The sequence below is a fragment of the Pinus tabuliformis genome, chromosome 2_2 (genome assembly GCF_031772625.1).
Source record: "Pinus tabuliformis cultivar Carrire ecotype Pingquan chromosome 2_2, CPIR1, whole genome shotgun sequence".
In the NCBI taxonomy this organism is placed as follows: Eukaryota; Viridiplantae; Streptophyta; class Pinopsida; order Pinales; family Pinaceae; genus Pinus; species Pinus tabuliformis.
This window is the reverse complement of record NC_142300.1, coordinates 784,125,379-784,136,134: the sequence shown is the minus strand read 5'-3', so window position 1 is coordinate 784,136,134 and position 10,756 is coordinate 784,125,379. Positions and strand designations below refer to the sequence as shown.

Genomic DNA, 10,756 nt, shown 5'->3' with positions numbered 1-10,756 from the left:
ATGCTGCTGCTTTTAAATCCAAGAGAATGATCAGTTTCTGTCACAAATACCATATCACTCTTGGCCACTCCATAGCCTATTACCCTCAAGGTAATGGTCTAGTTGAATCTTCAAATAAAAGCCTGATCAACATAATTAAGAAAATATTGGAAGAAAACAAGAAAAACTGGCATAAGAAGCTCATCAATGCACTATGGGCAGATAGATTAACCACCAAGAGATCCATTGGAACTAGCCCCTATGAGTTAGTCTATGGCATAGAGGCTATATTTCCTTCATCTCTAGGGGTACCTATAATGAAATTATTACAAGAAGTTCAAGTACAACCCAATGAAATTCAAAGAAGGATAAATCAGACTATACATTTGCAGCAGACTAGAGAAGAGGTATATCAAAGATCTCAAGTGCTACAAGAAAAACTCAAGAAGATATTTGATAGAAGGACTAAGGCAGAGGATTTTTTCATAGGAGAAAAAGTTCTAAAATGGGACTCCAGAAGAGAACATAAAGGAAAGCATGGGAAGTTTGACTTCCTATGGAAGGGACCTTTTATTATTCAGGCCTCACAGGGAAATAATACCTACTTTTTGAAAAGCCTAGATGGTACAGAAGCAGAAGAAGGACCAGTCAATGGTCAGATGCTGAAACACTATTTTGATCCAGTTTGTTGATATATCAGGACTCTAACTTGTACATAAGGATGTTTATTTTCTATAGTTTATTACAGCAATAAGAATAGGAAGGAATGTGCAGAAATTTTGAGGAACAGTCAAGGAATTTCACCACTTTTTTGTTTTCCCTCATTATAGTTTATCATAAGATTGTAGAAAAAGACTTGGGAGTTGAAAACATAAGAACAAACATTCAGACAAACTATCCAGAACAGAGGTGCAATTGTTTGAATCAACTCATGAGAGATATGTATATTTTACATGGTTCTTTGTATAGTTTTGTTCACTCACAGCAAATAAAGGTTTTAGAATGCAGCAAGAATTGTACATAAGGCCATCTGACCTGTTGTTCTTGACTTTTCACCAAGAAAATCCATCCCCAAGTGGAGCCAGTGTTATGCTCCTATATCAATAGGTGTCATATTTCATGATTGACTGGTTAAAATCCCTAATATGATTCATCCTTTCCCTGTTGCAAAGGTTTTCCATATTTTGAAAAAATAAAAAAATTAAAAAATTAAAAGAGGGTATGCCCTAAAAGAAAAATCAAAGAGTGAAAAGATAAATGGTCAAAAGAAAAATGAAAGAAATGAACCCCAAAGGAAAAAGGACTAGGAAAGTGTGCAAATCCAAATGCCACTACTATTTCATGTTCTGTAAATAAAAGTTTCATGTGCAGTTTGTTGAACTTTATGCTGCAATTGTTGAATAGCCAAATAGCTTAATCTTGGCTAGTTCATGTTTCAATTTCCTATTTTAGTAATAGAGAATAAAATCTGTCCAAACTGTTTAAACTTGGTAGATAAGTAGACAGGTAGAGAAGCAAAGGAGCTCAACTGCTAAATCTCAGCTCTTGGAAGTTACAAGTGTTGATCTAGATAGGATTACAGTGAAAAGAAAAAAAAGAAAATGAGGGTTTGCTAGTCCAAGTGCACCTAAAGAAAAAGAGGAAAAAATGTTAGGTACACTAGGCTGGGTAGGTAGTTTTGGTGTTGCAAAAAGAAACTTGTGGTTGATCTTGTCTCTCAGAATGATAATCTTACTATCATCACAGGTACTATGGCAGAAGCATGACTAACTCCCCTCCACACTTCTCCCAAAATCATTTACTAACCTCCCCCAAGGATATTAAGATCTGCTTGATATCACTAAATCACTCCATCTCATTTCATGAAAAAGGCCTAAGTAAAACCACATTCTTACTTTAGGCAAAGAAGCCACATTTCTTGTGTAAAACCCTTTTCATTCCCTTAAGCCTAAGTTGTTAAAATTATATAACTTAGTGCTCTTTTTTCAACACATCTCTCATATTTTTTTTTTTTTTTGTGTAAGTCAGATAGTTATATTATGGAACAAAATATAGTACAAAAAATCTGCTGTTGCAGATCGAGACCTGAGGCAGACAGGTCAACAGACACAAGACACCAACCCTAAGACAAGAAGATACTATAAGAGTTCAAAATGCTAACCGCACACCACGCAGGGTGGCATAGCCATTTATTTACTACGCATAGCTTTAACACAGACTATTCTTGAACTGCGCCACTGTAACTAGAAAACTAACAGGAAATGACAAAGTTACAGTCCAAGAAGTCCTACGAAACAGTTAACAAAAAATCAAAGAGATGGCACAGACATTCCTGACTTACTGCGGGGGCATCCAAAACCTGCTTGCAATGTCCAATCCTTGTTCCAGGACGTGCTTGTCCACTCTTTCCAGCAGGGACCGATAATTGTGAATTTCCTTCGGCAGTGCTTGCTGCTTACTATCAGAGCTCGGGGGATCCGGACTCATCGTCTGCCGAAGAAGTTTAATAAGCAGAGTTAACTTCTTATTGATAGTTTCCGCAACGTCATGCACGGCCGAGATTTTGTTGTCAAGCGCCTGACAAATCTCAAACAGACTTTTTAGTTGGGCTTTAGAGATATGGTTCTCCCCTTGAGAATGCTGGTTCCCTGCATCCCTGGAATCTAGAACTTTCGCCAATAGGGTCTTGATCCTCCAACTTTCCACTTGTGTGCGCACGAATTGCGTAGCTCGTCTGGATGCAGTGCCTGGGTCCATCAACCAATCGACCTCCCTTGCTATATCCTCCTCTGTGCGCGGTTGTTCCTCCTCCTTGACTGCAGCTTCCATCTCAGCAATCCTTCGTTTGTTTCTCGTTGTCGTTCGGGTTTCATACATGCTTCTTGCAGCCTGGAGCTCCTGGTTTGCATTTATGCTTCGACAACTTCCAGTATCCATGTTGCCCCTGTTATCCGTCGCTCGATGATCAGCTCGGAGCCGAGAACAATAGTAACCCAGAGTAATACCCTTAGGAGAAGTAATTGAAACGTTGCTCCAACTGTTTGTTAAATAGCTTTTCGCCTTGAGGTTTCCCATGCTAAGCCTCATCTCCCGAAACGTCGTGGGAGTACTATCATCATAGTTCCTGTGGATGGCCGTGAATGCTGCGTGATGCCTCCAGATATGAAAATAAATGTTGCTCATACCTTGATGAATGTATTCGTGCCAAATGTCCATCCTGCTGAAGAGGCAGCTGCAGTAGTCCCTTCGATGTATCAAATTGTAGATGTGATCTCTATGCACCTGCTGTCGCCATAAATACTTTCGCCGAGCTTGTCCTTTCGACCTGTGCCAACTTTCATCACTCATACCGTCTCCCGAGTATTCCATTTTGAGGAACCGTAATAGTCTACCGTTTTCCGGTTAAGCCCGGTTTAAATTACCCACGTCCTCTCTTGCCAGCTGTAAGCATCTCTCCTTAAGGCTCGGACTGTCCACTTGTCTCCAGCAACTGTCCCACCCCCTGTCTTGGTTGTCAATGCTGTAGTTTGCCAAGTAATCAGCTAGCCCATTTGCCTTACGCCTCACCGATTGAAAGACTAAACCTTTCATTTCGCCAATTAACTGTGCAATGTTCTTCGTCACCTTGGCTAGCCTCCAGTGTCTCGTGGCTTTGCAAGCCTGAGTGCCTCCCTGAATTTTCTTTGCGACTGAGATGACCAGGGACGAGTCGCCTTCTACCACTACATTGCTTGTCGGTAGATTCTTAAGAATTCTCAGCCCTTGTTCTAACGCCACGAACTCCATCTCATTGTTTGTGCCTTCCCCCAACGCCCTGCAGCAAATATGCACAATTTCTCCTTCCTGGTTTCTAATAACACCTCCAATGCCAGCTATTCCGGGGTTGCCTCTGGAGGCACCATAAAAATTCAGCTTCAGACCTCCCTCTGGCGGGCAATTCCATCTATCGGCCTCCGAGTTTGGTTGTTGCTGGTGTCTCGGCGTCGTGATGCTGTGGTTGACTTCCAGTTGAAAGCACTTCAAGATATGTAAGTCCCGAGCCGATGGCTTCTCGTTAGGATCTACCTTGCACTTAGTCTGAATCAATTGTTTAATATTTGTTAGAATAGTTACTTTTGATTGCTCAATATTTCTGTGTTCATCCTGAAATACCCTCCTGTTGCGCTCTTTCCATATTGTCCACAATAAGAAGCTTGGCATGGCTTTCCAGATGTTATTGACTCTCTGGTTTTTGGAAAAATTGTTTTGCCAGTTTAGAATCGTGTTTTGGATGGACTCTCGATCACGGTCTGATTTCCGTAGAATTCCCTCCATCCAGTTCCATAGATGGTTTGCCCAGTCACACGAATTAAATAGGTGGTTTATAGATTCTTCTTCTCCTAAGCACATCGGGCATCTGGAAGGTCCACCGAACCCTTTTCTGCGCAGATTGTCCCATGTCAGGGTTTTGTTCCGCATTAGTAGCCATAGGAATGTCTTAATTTTCGGCCAAAATAGGTTGTCCCACACTTTGTTGCACCAGGGCACTGCTTCCTCCTGTTCTGCCTTTACTATCATTTCCCTTGCTTCTTTTAGTGAGAAATTTCCATTTCCTGTCATACCCCATCTCAGCTGATCCTCTTCCTCTGTTTTCCTTATCTTTCTCTTAAGAATCTGACTGTTGAGTTGTTTTATGGTTTCATTTCCCTCAATGTTGTTATCAGCGTTGAGATGTATCCATTCTCTCCAGTTTGCATCTCTGCTGCTCAGGTCCCAGTAATGGCAGACTCTACTTCTGCCTTCATTCTGGCTGATCTGTTTGAGATGTAATAGCTCTGGGGTATCTAATTTGGGGAATTATTGCCATGCATCTTCCCAAAACAGGGCTAACCTACCATTGCGTATTTCCCAGAAGCTATTTTCCTACACTAGGCTATGGTTTTGTCTTGCAAGATTCCATATGGGCCAGCCTTCTGGAACCTCCTGCAATCTTATGAGATCCTGATGATTACAGTTTGGGATGTCCTTGTATTTCCAATGTCTGGCCCATGGTAGATTGGGCTCTTTGATCCATCTCCACCATAGCTTTGCTCCACATGTTATGTTGACAACCGTCGGATCCACTAGATTTAGTCCCCCCACATATTTCAGCTAGCATAATTTGTTCCAGGCTACTAACGCCCATTTTCTCTTGTCCCCATTCCCACTCCATAAAAAGGATCTCTGTATAGCTCTGATTTGTTGAAGAATCCCTTTGGGGGCCGGTAGCATTGATAATAAGTACTGCGGTATAGCCTGTAACACAACCTTGGTGAGGATTAATCTTCCGGCAAAGTTAAGCGCCCTGTGAGTCCAGTGTTTGCATCTGTTTTCCATATTGGCTATGATCTTTTCCCAGTGCACTTTCTGCCAAGGCCGCAGAGTGAGGGGAGCTCCTAAATATCTCAAAGGTAAACTGCCTATCCGGAAGCCTAGAAGTTGAGAAAGGTGAGCTTGAATAGCTTGATGAGTGTTGAAAAAGAAAATCGTAGATTTGGAGAAGTTGATTTCCATTCCTGAGGCTCTGCTAAAGAGATCTAAGATTTCCTTGAATGCCAAGGCCTCTTTCACTATGGGGCTGCCGTGTAACATAGTGTCATCCACAAACTGCTGATGGGTAGTAGCAGGAATAGATAGGATTGGTTGAAGACCCTTAATTGCCCCTTCAGCTTTCTTCTTGGCTATAATTCTGCTGAGACCCTCCATAAGGATAACGAATAGGAAAGGGGATAAAGGATCGCCCTGTCTTATTCCTCGCGAAGGTGAGAATGGTTCAGAGGGGGCTCCATTAACTAAGATCGAGAATCTTGAGGATTTGATGAGGGCCAGAATCCAGTTAACCCAATGTCTGTTGAAACTGAAAGCGCCCAGAATGGCTTCGAGGTATTTCCAGCTCACCTTGTCATAGGCTTTTGATAAATCCAGTTGCATTAACATCCCTGCTTTTTTCCTTGAATGGAGAGTGTGGATCATCTCTTGAGCAAGGATAATGTTGTCTATTATCTGCCTTCCCTCTACATAGCTCGATTGCTCTTCAGAGATGATGCCCGGGAGAATGGGCTTCAGCCTATTAGCAATAAATTTTGATATTATTTTATAGATGACATTGCAGAGAGCAATAGGTCTGAACTTTTCAGGGGTGTTGGCTTCCTCTACCTTTGGAATTAGCGCTATGAAGGTCGAGTTAATGGATTTGAGTATGGTTCCAGAACATCTGGATTCCTCTACAACCTCCCATACATCCTGCTTCACAATATTCCAGCAAGCCTTGTAAAAATTGATTGTAAACCCATCCGGCCCAGGGGCTTTATCGTTTGGCATGCTTCTTACAGCCTCCTCTACCTCTTCCAATGTGATTTCCCTACTAAGGGCCCAGTTTTGCTCAGAGGTGACAACTTTGGGAATGGCTTTTAGAAGTTCCCTAATGGCTTCTCCTCTGTTTAACTGCGGTTCCTGTGCTATGGATCTGAAATGAGCTGAGAGCATCTCTGATATGTCATGGTGGTTCTTCACTGACTCCCCATTTTCATTTCTCATCTCAAGAATTTTGTTTGAACTTCTGTAATCTAGAGCAGATCTGTGAAAAAATTTGGTATTCTGCTCTCCCTCTTTTAGCCACTAAATCCTTGATTTTTGCCTCCAGATAATTTCTTCCTGCCGACATCGACTGTGCCACTGTTGAGTGAGAGTTTTTTCCTGTTCAATGGATTCCTCACTGCTTTGACTAGCTGCCCATTCTCTGTGAATTTGTTCCAACTTATTTTCTATAAGGGTTTTCTCCTTGAAGATATCTCCAAAAACTGTTCTATTCCACTCTTTTATCTTATCTTTAATAAGTCTTAATTTCTTCTGCAAATTGAACATTTTGGAGCCCTCACCCTCCAGAGGTTCTAACCACCAGTTTTCAACCATCTGAAGGAAGTTGGGATGATCCAACCAAAATTTTTCAAATCTAAAGGGTTTATTCCTTGGTGTGCCATGAACATCAGCTATGAGCGATATTGGCCAATGGTCCGAACCTCCACTGGGAAGGATATCTGACTCTACAAGGATACCATCCATTATGATGCTCTTAGAAACCAAAAATCTGTCCAAGCGAGAGGCTATCATTCTATTTCCCCCTCTTCTATTGTTCCATGTGAAATTTCCACTTTTGGTATGAATGTCTACCAATTTAGCATTCTCAATGAAACTAATAAAAGACTCTGCATCCCTATTAAGTTTCCTTAAACCCCCTTTCTTCTCTAGAAGGGTTGTTATCATATTGAAGTCCCCCCCCATAATACATTTGGACATTGGATGCCTGCTAATGAGCCTATTTAAGGAATTCAGGAAACTGATTTTATCTTCTATCTTCTGAGGTCCATAAACATTTACACATAAAAATGATTCAGAATTACCTGTGGGTTGAGCTTCCACAGCAATGAAGTGCTTGTTCACTTTTGCAGATAGTATTTGAATTTCTCTTGTGTCCCATAGTGTTGCCAGGCCTCCTTCTCTGCCCTGACTTTCAACTTCTAGAAAATTTATGTGCCTTCCTATCTTCTTGGTTATCCTTGCCATGCTGGAACCATTGCATTTGGTTTCTTGTAAGAACATGATTTCCGGTTTATATTTCTGGAATTTGCGTTTCAGAAGTCTGTGCTTTGCTTGGCTGTTTAGCCCTCTTACATTCCAAGATATGATCTTCATGACAAACTTGAGGTATTATTGAAAGGACGGTAAGGCGCTAAGAGCCTTCATCTTCCCTGAGTTGATCATTATCATTCCTAGCTCCTGCAGAGCTTCATTGCTTGTCTTTCAGCCCCTTTTCTTCTTTTGCCTTGAGCTTGATGAATTCCATAGAAGACTCTTCGGGTGGAGACTATTACCTCTTGTTATGCCTAGCTTTCTATGTTGCCTTTATAGTGCTGCTTTCTGCCTTGCTGTAAACAGGTCACTGATTTTTTTGATTTCTTCTTTTGGTACCGTTTCTATACCTTGATTTTTCCAGTTCTCCACTATGGCGGGTAGATTCATCCCTTCCCGGGTTAAAACTTCCTCCAGCTCAATGTCCTCGCTCCCTCCATCACTGGTCAACATGTCTGTGTCCTCCTCTGGCTCTTCTGGTTGCTCCCCCATTTGGACTTCGTTGTTGTTTTTGTCCTCTTGCTCTTCTTTCCTGGTTCGTTCCTCCTTGTCTCTTGGCTCCTTATCTGCTGCTTTGGTTTTCTGTATCTCCTCTGAGTCTGTCTCCAGATCCAAGAGCTCAAAGGTATTGCTGTTGTTGTTTCTATCTATTCCTGCTCTGTATGCCCTTCTTCTGTTGGCTCTCTGCCTTGACTTCGGGGTTATAAAGTTATCTTTGCCTTTATTTGCTGGTTCTGTTTTAGTGTCCTCCTCCTTCTTATTCATAGGGCATTCCCTTATTAGATGTCCGTGTTCGTGACATTTCTGGCAGCGAAACGGGATCTGCTCATAGTCTATTACCTGAAAATAATCATCATCCCTATATTCGAGCCATAACCCCTCGTACAATGCCCCTGATACATCCATTTCCACGCATATTCTTGCGTAAGAGGTGTATTTCTTCTGCAATGTTGCCTCTGAGGCTTTGATAAAAGTCCCCAACTGATCTCCAATTTGCTTTAGAGCATTCAAACCCCAATAGTCTATCGGGAGAGAAAACAAGCGGATCCACACTGGAACCTGAGTGAAGGATTCCTTCTTCGGAACAAAGTTCGGTTTCCATGGTCGCATGTATAGACCAGCTGAGGCCATGAAATACGGGCCTCCATCGAAAATCCTGTCCTTGTCTTCCAGGTTAGTAAACACAACTGTAAAGAAACCTTTGGCTCCCAAATGCAGTTTAACATCTCCTCTGGGCTTCCAATGCTATCTGATCCACTGACACAAGGCTCTTTCAGTTGGCCACATTCCCATGAACTTGCATATGACTGCATGTTCTGTCTTGTGCTCTCGATAGGCTTGTATCTCTGGATCCGTTATTACAACTCTAAGACTGTTAGCTTTCCTTGGTTTACAAATACTGTTTGCTGTTGAGTCTTTGTTGGGGTTCGAGCTTGTGTCCCCTTCCTTCTCTTTGTTCCCCCGCCTGCTGTCTGTGGGCTCCCCGTTTGCTCCTTGTTGTTTTTCCTTGTTTCCTGTCAGATTTTGTCCTGAAGCGTTTCTGTCTTCATTATCTTCCAAACCCTCATCTTCTTTGCCTTTGATTATTGTATTGCTGCTTGGTTCATTGTCTTCCACTTGTGTTTTCTCCTTGTTTTTCCCGCCGCTCTGCTTGAGCCTGTCATTCCCCGAGATTCTGACTCCCTCCTTTGCTTGCTGCCTCTGTTTCTGCATGATTATTTGTTTATAGGTGGGGGTCCCAATGGACCCCTCTGCACCCATCTGGACAGTCAGCTTTTGTCCCCTTCTTAACAGTGCTGCTATCCGTGATCTGTTCACTTCCAGCTCTGAAACTGTTGCAGTTACTCAGAAACCCTCGTCATCTCTCATATTAACACTAACCCTATTTTCTATAAATCCCATGCAAATTATTCCCATCCCCCTATTATATATATAGATAAAAACCCCAAATTTTAATATTCCCCGCCCCGGTTTAAATATAAACCATACCACTGTTTAAAAAATTGGGAATTTATAAGTTCACCTGGAACTTATTAAACAACCCTCCTCGTGTGTGCAATTTTAGCAGTTAATTAACATCTGGTTAATTAAATAGCCTAGCTAAACCAACCCCAACACCATTAAAACGTTTGATTTTATACATGGGGCCCACACATTAAACCTCTGCCGTCTCTGAAGAGCGCCAACCGTCCAATCGGCGCCCTCCCATCGGACGGCTACAATGCATATCGCTATGCCTCCATCCACCATAGTTTACCACCTGGGGAACTGTGGTATTGTTGCCCGTACCTTGGACGTGTGGCTCATCCCCGCGTTGTTCGCGGCCCTCCCCACCAAATCCACTCTGATCCATAAGCAGTGCGGGCCAATACCACCTACCGCCCTCCTGCTGACCCCGCCCGCTGACGTCACTGCCACATCACTGCCTAGTCAGCATCCCGTACCCCCGCATCACGACAAAACGTCACATCCCGATGATGTCATCCGACCAAAAGGCGCCCAAAAAGCGCCGCAAAAGCCAAATTTTGTTAAAAAGTCGAGAAAATGTCATTTTCACCCATTTTCATTCATTTTTCTTTGCGAAACTGTTTCATGCAAACTACGTCCAAGAAATTGCTCGAGCATACAGTTCGCCACCCGACCAAACAAAGTCCAACATCCTGCTCCCTAGCTCGTCGGTCAACCTGCAATTTCACTGTTTGCCTCTAAAAAACAGTTATTTACCCCGTTTTCACTTCCCCAACCTGTAATTTCGTTTTTCCTCTGTGAATTTTACCCAACAAGGCCAAATTCAAGTAAATTCAGTCCATAACTCTAAAAAAAAGACAACCAGAACTGCTGTTTTGCCCATTTTTTCCACAGAAACTTGACCTCCAGTTTAAAAACACAGAGAACTGAACATGGAAGCCCCTGTGGCCCTCAATGTTGCGCCCCTCAATGCACCTCATAAAGACCTGGATTGGTTACCCTTGGCTGACAGAGATTTTCAAATTAAAGAGTTATCTGGTGATATGAACCATCTCCAGGCATTTTGCCGAATTAGGAATAGTCATCTGAGTAACTCTGATATCCTTGGAATATGGGAATCTAATCTCCCCAGGTATTACCTTCCCTTAGTCAATGTGTTCCC

At 42.5% G+C, this 10,756-nt stretch overlaps 1 protein-coding gene across 1 annotated transcript; it reads right to left on the bottom strand.

Annotated features, from left to right (window-relative positions):
• Window positions 1-6,615: 6,615 nt before the first annotated feature.
• Window positions 6,616-7,689, bottom strand: LOC149195037 (uncharacterized). The gene has a single exon (XM_089407873.1). It carries the CDS (start codon window positions 7,687-7,689, stop codon window positions 6,616-6,618), a length of 1,074 nt encoding a protein of 357 aa, XP_089263999.1.
• Between the last annotated feature and the right edge of the window lie 3,067 nt (window positions 7,690-10,756).

Bases quoted from the DNA above. Each gene is read 5' to 3' on its own strand.
- LOC149195037 (XM_089407873.1), bottom strand. From the start codon at position 7,689: ATGAAGATCATATCTTGGAATGTAAGAGGGCTAAACAGCCAAGCAAAG.